General features: G+C 51.5%; 1 protein-coding gene across 1 annotated transcript; it reads right to left on the reverse strand.

Moving 5' to 3' along the window:
* Positions 1–5,718: 5,718 nt before the first annotated feature.
* On the reverse strand, positions 5,719–17,885 carry LOC104260736 (microsomal triglyceride transfer protein). The gene is made up of 18 exons (XM_059821536.1): positions 17,792–17,885; positions 16,231–16,412; positions 15,882–16,025; positions 15,399–15,506; positions 14,640–14,756; positions 12,833–12,972; positions 12,380–12,533; positions 11,539–11,696; positions 10,811–10,976; positions 10,260–10,367; positions 9,922–10,134; positions 9,577–9,791; positions 8,880–8,977; positions 7,713–7,834; positions 7,067–7,294; positions 6,619–6,743; positions 6,150–6,320; positions 5,719–5,866 (listed from the first exon to the last, which is right to left on the reverse strand). Exons 1-18 carry the CDS (start codon positions 17,883–17,885, stop codon positions 5,719–5,721), a joined length of 2,691 nt encoding a protein of 896 aa, XP_059677519.1.
* Between the last annotated feature and the right edge of the window lie 665 nt (positions 17,886–18,550).

Consider the following 18,550-nt stretch of genomic DNA (forward strand, 5'->3'; position numbering starts at 1 on the left):
GGAGGGTTCCATCCCAGCCCTGGGGACTTTTTGGCTCAGCTCAGGCAGTCCCCAGGCTCTGCGCCTGATTCACCAGCCCCAGCCCTGAGCTTTTCCCCCCGGCTTTTCCTGCAGGGATAACCTCACGGCACAGCCGCTGTGGCTTGCACAGCTGTGTCCCATTGCAGCTTCACAGCTTTCTCCCTCCATTCCTGATTGCTGGGCAGGTTATAACAGCAACCCCCTGCTAACTACTGCTCCTCGGATGCTCTGTTGCTTATTTGCAGTCTGCTCAAGGGTGACTTCATGTGCGGTGGCACCCAGATAAGAGCCTGTGTGCATGTCCCATGCTTGCAGCAAAGCCTTGCAGATACACCTGCGATGTGCGTGGCCTGAAGCAGCCGCAAGCTTTGCAGCGGGGGCTTGGGAGATGCGCTGTAGCCCAACTGCAGCCCTGTGGGAGATTTGCTATTGAAAGAGCTCTCTGTTCAGTGTTGGGATTTACGCTGCTGCTTTGGTGAGTCGCAAACCACTTTTTCTGGGTTTTTTTCATGGGGTCTGGGGAGTCGCAGGGGCCCAGCAATTAGGAAATACAATACTTTTTTTTGCAAGCTGCCTAGGAAGGAGAGAGCAGTGGCTGATAAGAGATCTGCCCCAGCGCTTTAAACCTGCACCTCTGCTAGCTCCTGGGGAGAGCCAGTCCCTGCCAATGGTCTATCCTCTCACACACATTCCCCTCACTTTTGCGCACGCTTTCTGGTGTTAGTTTTGTCTCTGCAGAAAGCTGTAATAGACAGGCAGATAATGTTTTATCGCTCCGTTTGGTGAGCGGCATCCATACGCTCTCCTGAGGGCTGTACGAGATGTCCTGGGAATAGAGAGACTTACAGGGGAAAAAGAAAATATCAAAAATTGCCTGTGACGGCAAGCCTGGAGGCCAGGAGAGGATGGCGTTGCCACACGAGACCCCAGCTCAGAGCGGTGGGATGCTGCCATGGGTCAGCCCTGCTGCATCGCCCGCTCACGCAAAGGTCCCGCGACCTTGGGTGCCGGTTGAGGGACACCCCTGGGTGCGGGGTGCCGTGCACCCAGCTCCTGCGTGGCTGCAGGGGAGTAGTTTTGGCCTGACATCTCCACCAGCTTTGGCTGCAGCCACTGGAGGTCACTGCTGATCTGCAGCTCCACATGCAAAGCCACTTTTGGAGCTCCCAGGTGCTGGCTCTGGGCTGCTCTGCCTCTAACCCCCTGCAAAACCCCTGGGTGGTTGCTGGCATGTAGGACCTCCACCAGAAATAAGACCTGGCACCCCCAACCCTCCCCACTTATCCCCGTCTCCTGCTCCTGCGTGCAAGGATCCTTTGGGGACCCATCCTTTCCAACTGCACCGCTCAGTGTAGGACCTCCTGGGAGGGATGCTGGCTCAGGGAACATCCCACAGCTCCCGAGCAAACAGCAGTGCCAAATGTGAAATGCAAAGCCTGTAACCCGCGCTTCGGGAGGCAAAGGTAGAGCCACAGCAGCTAATTCTTCCCTCGTTGTTCTTGCCAAATAGCCTATAATTAAGTTAGCTGGTAGGAATAACCTCCATTTGAAGGAGGATGGTCTTATTAATTTCTCTTCTTCTTGGCCTGGCCCCTTTGACCGAGGCGGTTCGGTGTCCCATGCGGTGCTGCATTCCAGCTCCGTGGGCACAGTGCAGTCAGTGCTGGGGGTTTGGGGCTGAAAGGTCCCTTCTAGGAGGTTCTGGAGCCATTGCCAAAGAAATGGGTGATTTTACAGCAATGCCCACATCCCTTCGCTGTCTTTTGCTGTGTGAGCATCCAACCAGAACCAGAAAAAAAGTCTCCAGAAGGGTCCTGGGAAACTTTAGGGCTCACTGGCTCAGCAGGAGATCAATACTTCCAGTGGCAATGCAAACTGGTAAAATCCCCATTGAAATGTCCTCACCATTTCCAAGGGGGCTGGAAACACATTTCCAGCTCCAATCCCAGCTATAGCACCTGGCTCCTCTGACAGGACAAATATCATCCTTCAGGACTAGAAGTTCAACCAATTTAGGTAATGCTGTTGCTCAGCATTTAAGTAAAACCTGGACTAAAATCTTTTGGGGTTTCCACACCCCCTGAACACTGATGTCTCCTCATCTGCAGGTAGTGAGCAAACCTCACTCATTTGTTTAGGGCCAAACTGATCTGCTACCTGCTGTAAGACCTCACCCATCAGCAATATTATCCTTCCCCCACCCCAAGGGGTAAGGATGGCATTTTCTGATTTAGCCTGTGCAATGCAAACCTCAGCTGAATGACAAATCTGCCTCTCTAAATCTGCTTTAGAGAAGAAGGGGGAAAGAGAACAATGGAAAAGGTCCTAAATGGCAGGTGGGTGCCTTCTGGCTTTGGCTGAGGAGAAAACACGGAGGCTGAGAAAGGTTTTGCGTCCAAATAGTCCTCCCCAAGCACCTGGCAGAGCGTCGTGGTTTTGGATGGGGGTTAAGGCTTGTGCAGGTCCATAGGTGGTCACAGGGGTGGCACGTGCCAGCAGAGATTACAGCAACTCATCTGCCTGTAAAACAGTCTGAGCCAGCCCAAACCCTGGCCGTGAGACAAGAGGAATAGGAAATAACGGGATGCTCCCTGGGAAGAGGGTGAAGACAGGGAGCTAGTGGGACTCAGCTGCTATCAGCAGCTCTGCAGAAAGCTGAGCAATGCAACAAGGGCGATACGGGCTCCCTCCTCCCACGGTCACACAGGGATCCTCCTGTTCAGATCCGAGGGCAAGTCCCAGGGCAATTACTCTCCGTGTCCTTGGGGCCCGCTCTGAGCGAGACTGCTCTCTAATCAGCAGAGCCTTGATGCAGGGGAACCCCTGATTTTAGGCAAAGTCTTGGATGGCCTCCAATACCTTCGCAGTAGTTGGCGGGAGAGGATAAGGCAGCGTCTTCAGCCCCATGGGAACCCTCTTGCCATCATCCCTAACGGTGCTCTGGGGGGTTCTGGGAGCAGGGATAGCCCTCTTGTCCCCATCTTGAAGCCCTGATGGGGCATTTAGCTACGCGGCTCTGGGGCACCCTAAACATGGATCTAGAAAGCAGGTCCCTTGGGAGCATGGCTTTGGCCATGCTGTTCTTGCTGGAAGTGCCTGTGCTATGGGAGCTGCTCTCTGCCTCTCTCCTCTTCCTGGCTCTGTGTCCAGGAAAGTTAAGAGTCAAACAGAGAAAATACAAAAAAACACGGCATTTATTTCTGTACATAACCCAAGCGCTCATAATTAGTGTCTCCAGATGGAAAACCAGACAAGTTTTCTTCTCCCAAACAGGGATACTCGGTGCTATGTTGTCAGGCTCATAATTTAAAAAAATGGTCAATGTTTCTCTTTTTCCTAAAAAGCATGTTTTATAACACAAGAAAAAATATTTCAAAGGCACATTCTTATCAGGAAGGAATGAAGAAATACTGCTTTTTCCTTGCGAGCCTCCCTCCAGTGCTGGAGAGGTGTTCAGCAGTTGTGGCCGATAACAATCCAACTTGAGAGGAGAATGCAAAACAGAAGAACAATATTTACTTGAAGCTAATTGTAATTTTCACAAATGGTCACCAAAAGAGCCCAAATATCAGCAGAAAAGGGAAGCTGCTGTATCTCTTTGTTGCTGGAACGCTGCCTTCCTGCATGTAGGGTTGAGGCAATCTTATCTCCATCTGCTGCCTCGATTAAAGGAGAAGGGGAACTGCTGTTCAGGCGATAAGGGAGGCCAGAGGCTTCTCCATTAATATGTAAACTTTGGATCAGAAAGGAAGACGAGAGGCTTTAGGCAGAAGCCACCTCTCAATAGATGGGTTCTGAATCTGCATGCACCAGCAAAAGGCACATCTAGTATGTGCTGGCCTCTATAAACAGGAGGAAGGGGACGGGATGGAGGTGTGACACTACTACTTAACTTTTCCAGTTTGGGTTGAATAATGTCCACCCTGAAGGATGATTACCTGAAGTAACAGCTTTGTAACGTTTGTCCAAGCTTGCTGTGATAGATTCTCAAATCCAGAAAGGACCACGTCAGTCAAACACATTCTCTCGCCCTCCATCGCAACCAGCATCTGAATTAGCCCTATAGGATGGGCTGAACCACCAATAGTTCATTAAAAAAAAAAATACCCAAAGGACCGAGAACTTTCCAAACACCTTGGCAGCTTGTGCCCATGGTTTGACATCATCTGGTTCCCCAGCTGAGCATTGCTGACTTCGTATCCAGCTCTGTGTGCCACCCCTGTTAGAGTAGTAATTTCTCTACTTACTTCCAGTGTCATCGCCCCATGCTGGGAGTCCTGATAATCTCAAAACACCTTTTTAATACGCTCTTTGCAAACACTAAAATGCTTGTGCTCTTGTGGGTTTTTTTATGACTTTGGATGAGTCTTGCAGCCCTGCCTGTCTTAGAGGGAAAAACATGGAGAAAAAGTCAAGTGTAGACACAACACGGAGAAAAAGTCAAGTGTAGACACTAGAGCAGGAAGCAGTCACTGAGGTTCAGCATCGTGAAAGGGATATGCAGAGCTGCAATGAGATATTTTAACGCCTTGGAGACACCAATGTCTCTTCCCTTCTTCATTCAGCCAGTCCCTGCGTGAGTCCCCCATCTCCTTCCAGCCTCCCCCAGCAGCTGGTGGGTCTCCAGCATTTTTTTTCCCCAGCATCTTTCAGCTCCATCTTCAAGACAATTCTCCCTGTTTCAAGATGAGGATTGAGACTGCTGGCCTATGCTCTTTAGAAGGGTCTCTTGTGATTTGCTACACTCTCCCCTTCTCTGATTTAACTTCGCCTTAATTTCTCCAATTTTTGGGTTGCATTCCTCTGCCTTGCTCCTTTTTTTCCTCCAAGTGTGAATGTGGCCCCCACTGGAATACAAGGTGTTGCCCCCCGCCCCTGACCTCACCCTTGTGCCTGATGTGGCACCAGCCACATCCCTGGCAACAGAATGCAAATTCCCCCCAGGAGTAAGAGGATGGCACCAAGCTGTGAGGGAGCTGAGTTGCCTTCCTATGCAAATAAATGCAAACACCTTCAATTCATCCGGAAAGTACATACAATTGGCAACAGGTTATGCAGCATTTTGTCTTGCTTCTCTGCTCTTCTCCCTGAGGATTATTCTGGGGTGGATGTCTCTGTGGTTGCATCAAAAAAAATAATTTAAAAACCACACATTTCCTCGAGAAATAAAATTTTGCATGTTCCTGGACTTTTCGGCAGCTGCAAAAGTGTGCATTTAAAGGAGGGTCATTCACTCCCTCCATGGGGAACCGCCTCTCTGCTGGCTGCAGATGTGCTCCCTCTTGACTGCTTTGATAAATGGGAAGAAAAAAAAGCATTTTTGGGTATAGGCTTGCAGAAGGGTTTCTCGGGCTCTGAGAAACTCATTCATTTGCAAAAGAAGGCTGTTTTTCACAAGGACCAGTTTGGCTTCCAGCAAGCCTTTCCCCATGAAGGGGAAGAGTTCAGGAAGGGGAAATCTCAGCCTTTGGGGTGGGGAGGACAGGCTTGGGACCTCCAGCCCCAAGCCAGGGGTGCCTCTGGCTGACCTGCAGCAGTTCCTCTTGCAGTCCCTTCTGATACCCTTACTGCAGCGTTTTTCTTATTAAAAGATGGTTGTGGAGGAGTTGGGCAGAGCCCTTGACAGCTTACATCGGTTTCACAGAGAACTGGGGTGTGTGGCAGGCGGTTATCCAGTCCCAAAGTGCTCTGACTGCCCTATTCTTCTTCTGCTGTCATCAGGAGGTTGCAGACCTTGGAGTTGGCGCGGTGCAAGGCAAACTCCCGCCCAGGCACAGTGCCCTGCCTGCCTTTTCGAGCGGTGCTGCTCTGGCTCCCGGCAGACTTGGAAACTGTGAAGATCTCTCTGTGGGACAAGGTGACAGCAAGACGGTCAGGAGGCTGTGGTGCTGGTGGACCTCAGCCAGACCAGCATATTCACCTGCAGGGCTTCTCCTTATGGTCTAGGCATGGCACTTCCACTCCCATCACCATGAACGTGTGGTGTCCTTCGCCCCCTCCCTACTGGTTTTGACCCACCCTGCTCAATAAGTGTACAACCATTAATTCCCACCTCTCCCCAAGAAGTCCTCCTTCATCTCAAGCACGTCATGATGTTTCGACAATACCTGGCCGTATCCAGAGCTTACCTGTATGGGACTTGCTCCTCTTTCAGCTGCAGGCACATGAGCACCGGGCTGCCGGAAAACCTCAGGATGGTGTCAAAATGGATTGAGGTCTCCACCTCTGTCTGGCTTCTCACAGTGGCTTGGAGGAAAGGGGCATCTAGTTCTGCCTGGAAATCGATGGCGAGGCTTCCCCTGCAAGAAGGAAGCGTGTGGGTCTGGTCATCGAGCAATGGCCCTGTGCTGGGCACCATGCACTGGCACCAAACAACCCCATAAGCATCTTAATTTTAGGTCTGGCCATGGAAAAGGAGTGTGCAGCCAACGCCCACTGGACCTCTACCCAACATGTCCCCCAGCCAGGGCTGGACCCAGTGGGAGAAGAGCAGGGGGCTGTGGAAAGCCAGCCCAAGGTGGAGCATCCCTCGTGCTGGGTGCTGAGCCCCCCGGGTACCCCACATCACCAGAGCCAAGCAGGTTCCCACCCGCTGACCTCGCATTGATGCTGGTTTTCAATTCCTGCTCCCAAATGCTCAAGTCCATGTCGGCTGAAATGTCAAGCCCCAGCCCGCCCTGGAGTTTGATGGCCACTTGGAGGCCAGACTGCAGAGGAATGACCTGGAAGATGGAGAAGGCAGAACTTGCTGTGACAGGACACCGCTCTTGGCCGAGCGGCTGTTACCGGCAGCGATGCATGGCTGCTGGGACTGCCTATCCCAACCCCGCAGCTGGGCTTGCATGGGAAGAACTCAAGCCATGGCAGAGCTGAGCCATCTCACTGTTTTACCATCCCCAAGAGACCTCCGGCAGTGCCACTTTGCTCTTGGATGTGTATCCCCGGTGAATCACGTACCTAAAATCCACTGGGGATACATACATGGGATTCACTAGGATCTGGCGTGGAGGCAGGTCAGCCCCCCTCACCCCCCCCATTCCAGTACCTGGTGATGGTCCATCAGCAGGAGGTTCCCTTTGACCACGCTTGTGGGTTCTCCACTGCTTAACAGGACCTTGGCCATTAAGTCTGTATATCCCTGGAAGAAGACGATCGGCCGCAACTGAACATCGAAGAAGATGGCAGACATCCCAGCCATGAGCTCTGGCTCCTCTTCTCCTTCCAAGAAGTTTTCTCCCAGCATTGACTCCATCCCTTGCGCTTCAATAGTGACCTAAAACACAGAAGTGGAGATGTGGAAGCTGCACGGGGCAAAGTTGCAGAAGCCGTTTCGTGCCCTGCGACGCTATTTGAGTTGCTATACTTGTCCAGCCCTTGGATGGGTGCCCTTTGAAGCAGGAGGACAGTGACGAAGTGGGCTGGATGGGGCATCCAAGCTATCCCTGAGCACCGTGCAAAGGTGGTGTTGCATCCCCTGTTTTTTGGGGGAGCAGGGAGCTCCCTTCTTCACAGGAGGTCTGTCTGGCTTCACATCAGTGATGGAGGAGGCTGAATTAAGAGCTGTGTGCACTTACGTATTTCTGATATGGGGCGGGTTAAGAGGGGATGCAGATGGGGCAGTGGCACTGCTGGGTTGGTGTCGTCACCCCCCTCCACGTACGTGCCCCCCAGCCGCTCTCCCAGCATCACACCTGAGCAGCACGAAGCCGCTGGCCGTGGCTGAGCAGCGAGAAGTCAGAGACGCTCTTTCTCAGGAATCCACCCTCCAAAAAGAGCAGGTCCAGCCCAAAGGTGGAAAGCAGGTCCTGGGTGACTGAAAGGCAAAGAGACGCCCATCAGCATTCCCAGGCAGCGCCTGGCACATCTCTTTTTGCGAATGAGTCACTGAATGGTGGTGAACCATAAATGCTCTGAGACGCAGCAGCAGGGGATGAAGGCTGACAAGAAAATACAGAGCCCGTAGGCGGGATGCACAAGGCTGGGATCCCGGCAAGTGCGTCCCCTGCGCCCGATGCCACAAAATCAGCGCTCAGCAGGACGGGGCGGTTTCTTAAAAAAGCGAGGGAATTGGGAGGTCACTGGGTATGTCTAAAAGCAGGATCCTGAGAGCTTCTTGTTAATTTGTGAGCCTCCTCAATAGATTGTATGGCTGCTCCTGTAGAGCTGTCCCATTTATGGTCAGAGTGCCTGAACTGCACAGATCTTGTGTGCTAGCTATTAAATATCTGATAATTTATTCAGAGGGGAAAGCTTCTCTGCACCATCTCCTTCTATTCTTGCAATAATCGAAGGATTTAGTATTGCAATGTTTTTTCTTCCCAGTGCTGTTTTCCCTCCAGCTACGCCCTACAAGGCTAGACTGAGCTAATTTGAAGAGGGACAGAAACAAGAGCTGAGGGGCAAAGATTTAAGCAGATATTTAGCAAGCGTCAATTGTTGCAGTCTCTCGGCAGTTTGGCTTTTTATCTCGGCACGAGGATTCTCCTCTTTGAAGAGCTTATTAAAAATACCTAAGGAACTGAGGAACGGAGCTAAATATCTTGACTTATCAGGAAAAGCACAGAAACTCCCACCTACAATCTACTATTGGTTTCATCTCCAGCTGAAGTTCCTCTTTCAAATTAGCAGGATCTGGGAAAAGTATGTGGCACAGCCCACCCTCCTGCTGAAGAAAGCTGGGTGGTTGCAGGGGTGTCAGAGAAAAGTGTATGTATCTCAGGTGGTGCTGGGAAACCTCACACTGAGATTTTGGGGCATTTCTATAAAGCCGAGGCCTCTTCTGAAAGCTGCCTTTCCCCACCAGCCCCTCCTTTAGCTGTTTGAGAGGACCATGGGATGATTGTCCTCTGTGGTGTCACCTGTCAGAGGTCCTGAGAAAGAAGAGGAGATGCCAGCTTTCGAGAAGAAGTTGTAATTGTTTATCCGTGGGTCTCTCATGATGTCTTTCATTATTTTCCTGGAAGGAAGAGGGAAAAGGTATGTCAGCGCTGGGAAGGAAAAATGTCAGTAGTCATTACAGAAGGCTGTACGAAGAAGGAAATATAAATTTCCAGACTACTTCTCTCAGTTGCCCAGAGAAGTGTGAGCAAAAAAGGAAATGAGCAGACATGGGCTACCCTGGAATTTCCCTCTCTGTCGGTTTATTAGGATAAACCAGTGAGATATTTTTGTGCAGCTTTTGCTTAGCTCTGAAAAATGTTAGTGCTCAGTTCGTTTTGTGCAGATAGGAAGATTAATGCAGTTACAAATTGTGCGCTGCCCTGAGAGCCAGAGCTTTGGCCTCCAAGGACTCTGCCGAAGCCACGAGCCTGGGTCCCGCTGCCACAGGGCAGGATGAGGAGGGACGCCAGGTTTTGGCTGTCCAGGTGTCATCTGCATTAGCAGCCTTGCTGTTTTCTTCCTCCTGCAGCTGGGAATTTCCAATGCCAGCTCCAAGAAGTGGTGCTAGCACGCTTTTAAGGCACACCGGCTCAAAAGCCACAGCTGAAGTGTGGAGGAGGGAAAAAAAGATGTAGACCTAGGGGGGAAAAATGCAACCTTTCCCTCCAGACCCACCTTGCCGGGTGATGGTCGGCACGCAGGCTGTTCTGGACCTTCAGCAGCAGAAACGTCGCCATTTCCGTCTCCAGCTCGTTGGCGGCCAGCAGGATGTTGATGACATCCATGGGCGAGGGCTCGTTATCTAGGAGGATTTCTGCAGCAGCCAGGCGACACGTTTTTTCATAGCTCTTCCTCTTCTCGTGGAAAATCCTCCTCATTGCTCGTTTCACCTGATGCGAGAGGGCAATTAAAATAGTACTCTTAGGGTGGTGATGTGCAAACGGTGGCTCTGTTTGCACCCCGATGGCTTGGCTTTTAATGGGAAGAGGAGCACCAAGCCTTGGCAGTTGCATTTCGTACCTCAACAGAGATGTGCCGAGTGGGGAATCGCTGCAGGGCAGAGGTGGCCGTGGTGGCGACAATGGTGGGACCCTCCTCGGCATAATCCAGGAGGGTGGGGATGGTTTCGGGGAGCGCCGCGTTCCCCAGGGCCAGCAGGTAAATGACCACCTTGGAATCCTCCTCGGCTCCTCTTAGCCCCACGAGGATGGTTTCCACCCCATGCTCCACCTCCTGCTCGGGGTTTGCAGGAGGGCAGAAGAGAAGGAGAATGAAGGGAGGGATAGGAGACAATTCAGGCATCCCCAGAAGGAGGGGGGTCCAAAAAAGCCGAGCGCGGGGGTTTGCAGAGGACCCACCTGCAGCCCACACAGCTTCTGCTGGCACAGCTTGCCGACCAGAGAGCCCACGGCAACTATCCCTGTCTCCTGGACTTCAGGGGCCAGCTGCTTCCCATCCAGCTTATCCTGGGCACGGGGAAAGGGGTATTAGGAAGCAGAAAATAAATGGGAAAAAGAGAGATGAGTATGTTTTACCTCTAATCTCAAAGCGTTTACCAAAAAAGTAAGGAAAAACTAGTTCTTACCTGCCTTGAAGGAGGCAATGCATGGTTTAACTGGATAAAATACTGTTTTTTTCAGTGGCTTTTAATTAAGCTTTTATTATCTGTAATGCACTGATATAAAGCACTTTCCGCTAAATGCTTTTCCTCTAAGGAACATCTACTCCCATAGCCAGTGTCCCATTAAAAGCACATAAAATAATCCCATAAGCAGGAAGATATATTTCTAGAGAAACATATTTTCCTTTTTCAGGAAAATATGCTTGCCGTTCCCTCCTGGCTGAAATGGGGTGAGGATCCATCCCGGACTCAGGACCCTCTGGGAGGGAGAGAAATGTCTGTACTTACTAACACCAGGCGGAGAAGCTCTCCTGAAGGCCGGGGAGAGAAAGCTGCCGCATAGAGAAACTTCTCCAGCAGGGACTTGGGCTTCTTGCCAAAATCCAGAAAGTCTGAGAGAGCCGCCAAGGATGCCACCGACTGCGCAGCCACCGCCGCCTCCATGACAAAGGGACTGGAGCAAGAAGAGGGAGGTCATCAGTGGCATGACCCATCGATAGAGCTGGAGAAGAAACAAGGTACCCTGTGCAGCTCCTCAGCCCCCTTTCTCTTCTCCATGCCTTCCTCTAGCTTTAAAATTCACAGGAGCTTCAGTTCATGGGTAAAAAAAACCTAGAAGGTTGGCTCTTGCTCTGAACTCACCCACGTTGAGGTATTCCAATGCAGAGAGGAGCCTGGCCCCAGGGCCCACCCTGACAAGGGATGGATGCTATGGCCATGGGTGGATGGTCTGTAAATAACAGACCTCCAATGATATTTGCAGAAAGTTCTGCAAATTCACTCTGCTCCAAAGCCAGAAAAAAAAAAAACCCAAAAAGCTATGCAGTGTTTGTACAGAATGGGCATTAAGAAAAAACATATTACATTCGCACTAGTCAGGACAACTGCCTGAAACAGGTATGGTTATGGACCAGCACCAAACGACCTTAGTTGCCAGGGCCAGGAATGACTCTACGTGCCGGGGCTCTACATGCGCAGAAAGCCAATTTTGGCAAGATAGCTCCTGGGAGTCTCACAGCATCTCCTCGGGTGCTCTCCTCAGCAGCTGCAGAACATCTCTCTTCTTGGCACTGCGCAGCATCTGGATGAACCTCTGGAACTGCCAGGTTGTCGCTGCCTTCGAGGTGTCCATTTTGACTCTCTGGCTGTCAAAAGCCTCCAGGTAGGCTCTCAGCTGCAAAGATGAGGGTTGTTAGGTGGGATTTAGCCTCTTTTACCCCCATTATCATGGGATAATGTTTATACTTGGGAAATATTTAGGAGTGGGAGGGGCCCATGGGGGTCATGCAATTACCTGCAGGCATCTACTGCAGCCTCCCACCCCCACCGCTGAGGGCTTGTGCTGAAGCCCAAATGCCCCAATTTGTGCTATGTGCCAGGAAAAGAGCAGGAGAAACTCAGAGCATTGCCAGTGCCTGAAAATTGTTCAATTCCAGATTTCCTAGGTGAAAAGCCTGGAGGACTTGAGGAGGCAGAAATAACTCCTCGTTTGTCCTTGCCAACCTGACCTGCAGTGGAAATATTTCCTGACTTCAGAGCTGTGACGAATTTAACCCAACTGGATGTGCCAACTGTGCACCAGGTTACTTCCCCCATCACAGAAATGCAGCTATGTCTGGGGGGACAGAGGGCTCCTTCCACCACGGGCAGCAACATTAGACACTATTTAGGAGAGGTAACAGGTCAGGTTGCTGCTCTACAGCGCTCCCAGGGCCGCATCCTGCCTCGACAGCGGTAACCAGCCCCTCCAAATGCACCACTGTGCACCCCGAATCCTACAGCCTTCTCCTGCCTGCCAGGGTGCCCAGCTTGAGGGAGAGCATGTGGTGAGTTTTGGGGGTGGGTAGCATCACTGACCGATGGGCAGCGGGTGCAGACCCTCCTGAAGGGCAGGCTGGCCATGCTTAGGGGCTGGTGCTGCCCCTCCGTGCCAGCCAGCGCATCCTCGAGGCTTCGTCCGGCTACCTCTGCCGGGCCGGGCATCGGAGGAGACGCTAGCTGGAGCTGCTGCCTGTGGAGGGAGAAGAAGCCATCATGAAGCGCCTTGTCATTTACACCCTCTGTAGCTCAGAGGCTGGTTGGGTTCATGCAGGTTTGGAGAAGGAGGATATGCAGAGGAAAGCTGTCACAAGGTGCCTGGTGCTCTCCTCATGGCATGCCCAGCTGCTGCAGCCTGTCCTTCTCGCTGCCTGCACCAGGCTGTGCCAGCCGAGCAGGCAGGAGAGCAGTGAGTGCTTTAGGTCCAACAGATGCATGTTCACCCCTTGTTGGGCTGCCCGATTCAGGCAGCGGTACAGGGGCATCACTCACCTTGAACTGATTTTGATGCTGGTGGTGGCCTTCAGAGCTGGAGACAGCACGTGGCTTTCCTCCACCAGCACCGACTGGAGGAGGTTGTCTTTCACCACATACCGGCTTCTGCTGGTAGGCTGCCACTCAACTCCAAAAATCTTGAAAAAGGAAAAGCAAGGAGAAAAAAACATAACCTTTTCTCTCCTCCCCTCTCCCCAGGAGGTTTCTCTCCTCTCTATTAGCAGCACAAGCGCTTTCCAGCCCACAAAGTCATCCGTTTCGCTTGAGAAACGTAGGAAAGGAAAATCCAGAAGAGCCCAGCTCCAGATGTGGGAGAAGGCAGCGCCAGGTGAGGACCACGGCATGGGGATGCTCTCGCCTGTGGCTGATGTGGGGAACTGGACTGGTGACACCATGCAGACTTTCTCTTTCATTATAAGATGGAGTCACCCTGGCTCAGCCACCGAAGAAAAGGGCAGCAGAGGAAGCAGGGGATGCTCCTGCCTGACGTGGGTGATGCCTGGAGACTGCAAACTGGAAATAGATGCCTCCCAAAGCATTGCCCTTCCTTCAGGTCCATTTGACAGCGCTAGCTCCATAGCTGCCCCAACACAGCTGCATGGCGTGGGAAGAGGTATGGCCCTCAACGCCAAAGCTCCCCTCATCCTGACAAGCATCAGCAAGGGCATTCTCCAAGTGAAAGAGAAAGCTAAGCCACAGCAATTTCCACCGAGCTCATGCCAAAAAACGCTCGGCTTCCTCGCCATGCTGTGCGGTGACCTTGGGGAAGCTCTCTGGATTTTTTTCCTTCCAAAAGAAATGATGCACTTGCTGGACTTCACCTCTGCCTCGTCTCCCAGCCCCGGCGAGTGGAGCACTGGACATGCTGGGAGATGTTATCGGAGCAGCTGGGCTTGCACGTGGCAGGTCTTGGGGAAGGGGAAGAGCTGAACCCTGTGCAAGCTGCGGTTTTTGACAGCAAATGGCATTAGCAATATTAATATCACTATTTTAATAGGGAGTTCTTTATCCATAGGCTTTGCCTTTTACAGAGCTGGGCAGCATCATTATTTTGTTGTCCCAGCTACGGATACAGGCAAAATCCAGAGAGCTGCCTAAATCCAGACAGCAGGCTTGTGGGAAAACCCTAGTGCCAAACACGTGCTGTGCAGGGTTTGTTACTTTCTTGGGTAAGTTTGCCATGATTCATACCCCAGAAAGCTTTTATTATACTAACACTCAGAGTTTGACTGCCAGGTGTCGAGACTCCTGCCAAATCCGTGGGCTCTCTGTGCAGTGATGTCCATTTATATAGTACTGAATTCAATATAAATATATTTAGAAAACTTGTAAATTTTAATCACAGCAGTTATAACCACATTAAGACCCACAGAGTTTCATCTATTTATGTCAGGGCTGAACATGGGCTACTGCTTTAAATGAAACAAGCAGCGGTCTTTGGTCCTGTCTCCTGTCAACCTAATCTGCAATTCAATGAGTCTGAGGTCCAATAAACATTTCTGTATCTCCACCTTCCCAAGCAGGATTAGCTGACAGGTCAGAAGTGGTAACAAGAATGGGGATGGGATGACCCAGGATGTTTTTTCTGCTCCTACCCACCTCGAAACCATATGCTTCTCCTGAGGTTGTTGGCGCATCCCACTTTGAGTATGGGTCCAAGAGCTAGAGCCCCATCCCAGGCTGGTGCAGAAGGCTGAAGCCAACTGGGAGTGGGACTCGGAGCCCACCCGCAGGAAGATTTTGGGGACAGCCCTGATGTACTTGATGTAAGTTGAGCCCACCACCGTGACAGCAATGGACTTGCTTTGCTTACGGAGGTGAATCCGGACTTCAGCTTTGCACAGCTGAGGAGATCTTTCGTCTTCGTGATGGAATGGTTGGACACGGCATATGTGACTTGGCAGCTCCCGGAGACATCCTCCTGAAACACAAATGTAAGTGACCATGGTTAAGGGTGACTGGCTTTGATCGAGCCTAAATAAAATGGTCTGTGTAGAGGACAGACTAATAAATAGAAAAATCATCAAAAAGCTAGAAATTGGGCGATATTTGGGGGTGTTGGATAGATCCAAGCCCATCTGGGCAGGAAACTTGCTTTTGCAAATTATGGCTAACACCAGCAGCAGCACCTTTGTGCCTGCATTTTGGATTTTGAGGTTATTTCATGTTGTTCGCAGGTCACTATAGCATCAGTTGAGCTGTGGAGGGAGGGAATTCCCTGCCATTTGCTGGCTGCTGGCTGGGCTGGGCAAAGCAAATCCCACTTGGCAGAAATTCTTGTAGAGTTATTTTCTCCACTATTCCTACTGTCCAGGGAAAGATGATGATTTTGTAAGTGTGCCCGTTCCTGAAAATCATCTACAGATTACTTTAAATCTTCTGTCTTTCCAATAGTCATCCTCGCTCACAGCCCAGGGGCAGCTGGAGCAGCAAAGCCCATGACGTTTACCCTGAATTTTGGCTCTGCTGAAGCACCTGGGCTGGCTGTGCTTCAGGGCCAACTCTCCTGCTCTGGCATGGTCCCTGGCTTTCGGGCAGGATATGGCCCTGGCTCTGCACCTACCTCCACTGCGGTGCTGGCGTGGGGCTGGAGCTGGAGCAGACTGATGACTCCTCGCTTCAGGTTCGAAATCAGGATGCTTTCTGTTTTGTCCCCGTAGACGGCTTTGACCTGGGAAGGTAAGAGGTGGTGTCTGGCTCTGGGGACAGCTCTGCTGCCTTCCCTGCTGAAAGGCATCTCCCCTGCAACCTAAGCAACACCCTGTAGATACCCAAAGATTTTTCACAAGGACTGAAACCCTTTTAATGTGGGATGCTGCAGCTCCAGCCAAGTCTGCAGCCCCTCTGGAGGTGGTGCTCCACCTAGGGTCATACTGGACCCGGTGGGAGACCATATAGTCCTACATTTGTCACTCTGTCCGGTTCCTTGTGCTCTGATGTGATATCAGAGGTGGAGCAGGAGTTTGTATGGGCTTCGTAGCTGGGGAAAACTTGGGATGTGGGCAGGATTGCTCTGTGGAGGGCATGAGCAAGGTGTCCAGCTGACCTTCCCGCTGCTCCAGGCGATGAACACCGGCTGCTGGAGCTCTGCCAATGCCTCTTGGCTCAGTGCAATCCCTGCAGGGGAACCTCCAGTGCTGTCCTGGTTCCTCTCCTCTTCTGGCTCATGTTGGGCTTTCAGGTCGCGGATCTATGACAGCAGAAGATGGCAGAAAGCAGTGAGCAAGCACATCTGCCCTAAGGCTGCTGTGCGTTTTACCTGCGGGCGATGGCCTCTTGGTCACAGTGGTCATTTCTCAGGTGGCTTAAGCTAGAAAGGGAAGTGAGTAAGGAAAGACAGTATCACTGCTCCCAGGAGGAGTACCTGGCTGCAATGGCTTTACCACCTCACGCACCTGCACCTGGAGCAGCTCTTCCCCGCCTCGGTCCCTCCAGAGCCGGTGCAGCTGGACCCACGCCTCAGCCCGCAGCCAGGCTCCCTGCAGGGATGGCGTGGATGCGTGGTCCACCTGGACATCCAGGGAATAGTGGTACTGATACAGGGTCCCGGGCTGGAAAGAAAGCAACTGCAAATCCCCTAAGGAAAGATGGAAACGTTGAAGGTACGTGGTTGCAGACCTCAGTCCCTCCACTCGCTGCAGCCAGCACCCTCCATCCTAGCGAGGACCTGGACTCGCAGGGATGCTTGCGACCTGCATCACTTTGCCTCCTGGAAGTATCATTTTTATGCCGAGCAGTAGGTATAGCTGACGTGTTTGGGAGAGAACATGGGAAATTATTTGTGCCTGTGGTTTGGATATGTGGGTGTTCTTGGGGGTGACGGCTGATTCCTGCTGCGTTTCCAGTCCTGCCGTAGAAATGATGGCCAGAGTGGGGGCTCTGCTTGGGGACCTCAGGACTTTTTGAAAGTGCCAGAGAAACACACTTTATCCTGAAGAAAAGTTTCCTGGGCATGTCCACAGACAGGAGGGATATCTCGACGTGTCTTTTTTAGCATTGTGCATTAACTGGGGCAACATTAGCATTTCTATTTAGGGGAGAAGAGAGGCCATATTCTTCATATTGTGTGTTTCCCAGCAGAACTGCTAACTCTTAATTAAATCACTGACTTTGTGATAGGGCAAAATGAAGTGGGTGGGGCAGCTTTAGATTGAAACTCCTCTTCGCTTAAATCATATTTATCTAGAATTATTTAGAGTCCCTTCTCTTGTTCATATACAAATATGACTGGAGGGAGAGGGTTGCCTTTACTGTGATATAATGTGTCTAATCTATTTTCTAAAGTCACTTGAAATTCTCCTGCAAATCTGATGCACTTACTGGGCTTCTGAAATATTTTATAGTTTTGCTGCTTTTGTTATAATGATAAATGAATCGATGGAAATCCAGCTCACTCCCTGGGGGTTTCCTCCGTGAGTCAGACTGAAGAGTTTCTGTATTTCTGCACCGTGTGCAATTTGAAAAGCCCCAGCTCTCCGATTTTCCTCACCCCCCAGAGCAGAATTCCACAGTCCCAAAAAATTTCTCTGCCCTGGGAGATGCTCAGACTGTTTGCAGTTGTTGTGGCAATAACTCTTCCCTCCCTGGCCAGAGACTGGGAAGATGTTGCATTATGGCGAGCCCCGGGAGGCTCTTTGTGCACCGGGATGAGCATCTCACCTCTCGGGGCACCCGGACCCCGTCACGTCCCTGGACCCATAGCAGCCCAAAGTCTCTTACCTTTTGCTGTGCTCACGAAGGAAAAGCAAAGCAGGCAAATGTATCCCGACACTGCCTGTGGATTCATGGTGGGCTCTGGGAGCTGGGCGGCAGACAGGGAAGGAAGGGGGGGGGGGGAGAGGGACTATACAACAAAAGTGAGCAAGATTTGCAGCGTCAGGCGATGGGGCCCGACCTTCTCCCTATCCCCGCCTTACACATCCAAGGAAAAGCAAATAATTAAACTTTTGCACCAACCCCCAGCAGCCACGGAGGGTTTGGAAATCAGCTGAGGTTTGCCAAAGACTGGTGGGAGGGGAGGAAAGCTGCAAAAAAGAGCTGCCAGAAGCATTGCAGGGTGGAGAAATTACCAATTTGCCGTGATAGGGGAGGGGGGATGCTCAGAAAGCTGTCCCTTGCTGAACCACCTCTTCCCACCAGAAGGGAAAGGGGAAGAAATGGTTGCTTTTAAAAGAAAAGACCCAGAAGGGGGAAGGGGGAAAACAGCTTTTCCATCCTTTTAGGTAGAGACTGGGATCTGCAGCCCGGAGGCTCAAGTTACTTAAAGGGCCAGGCTGGAGGGGGAGAGCTTGCAGATGGGTTGGACCGTGAGCACTGTTACCCCGCAAAAATGGCGTGGGAAAGGGTTTAGGAGGTGGGTACTTTGCTGGTTGTGCTGCACACAACTTGCTAACCCCTTGCCCCACCAACTGTCCATTTTCTTTTTTCCATGCAGGAGCTTTCTGATTGCTGAGTTTAATTGGTTCCTAAAGACGCTATAGACTGCAAAGGGCCAAAGTCCCTACGAGGTGGTGATGGAGTGGCTCAGGGTCCTGTGGAGCCTTCCCCAAAAGGAGTGGGCAAGCGGGGCACATCGTGACCTTCTTGTACAGGGATCTGAGAGGCAGTAATGTCATTTTGGAAGTGATCCGTGTATTGCAGTAGTACCAAAACCCAACAGGCTTGGTGCTACAGTGTTTTCAAGGGCACATCTTCCAGCTCTGCATCACCACTGGG

Source organism: Gavia stellata, chromosome 9, assembly GCF_030936135.1.
Source record: "Gavia stellata isolate bGavSte3 chromosome 9, bGavSte3.hap2, whole genome shotgun sequence".
Taxonomy (NCBI): Eukaryota; Metazoa; Chordata; class Aves; order Gaviiformes; family Gaviidae; genus Gavia; species Gavia stellata.

Bases quoted from the DNA above. Each gene is read 5' to 3' on its own strand.
- LOC104260736 (XM_059821536.1), bottom strand. From the start codon at position 17,885: ATGCTTCTGGCAGCTCTTTTTTGCAGCTTTCCTCCCCTCCCACCAGTC. The intron at 15,507-15,881 runs GTCAGCTGGACA...TTACCTTCCCAG, and splicing joins TCGCCTGGAGCAGCGGGAAG to GTCAAAGCCGTCTACGGGGA. The intron at 10,135-10,259 runs GTGGGTCCTCTG...AACCCCGAGCAG, and splicing joins AGAAGCTGTGTGGGCTGCAG to GAGGTGGAGCATGGGGTGGA.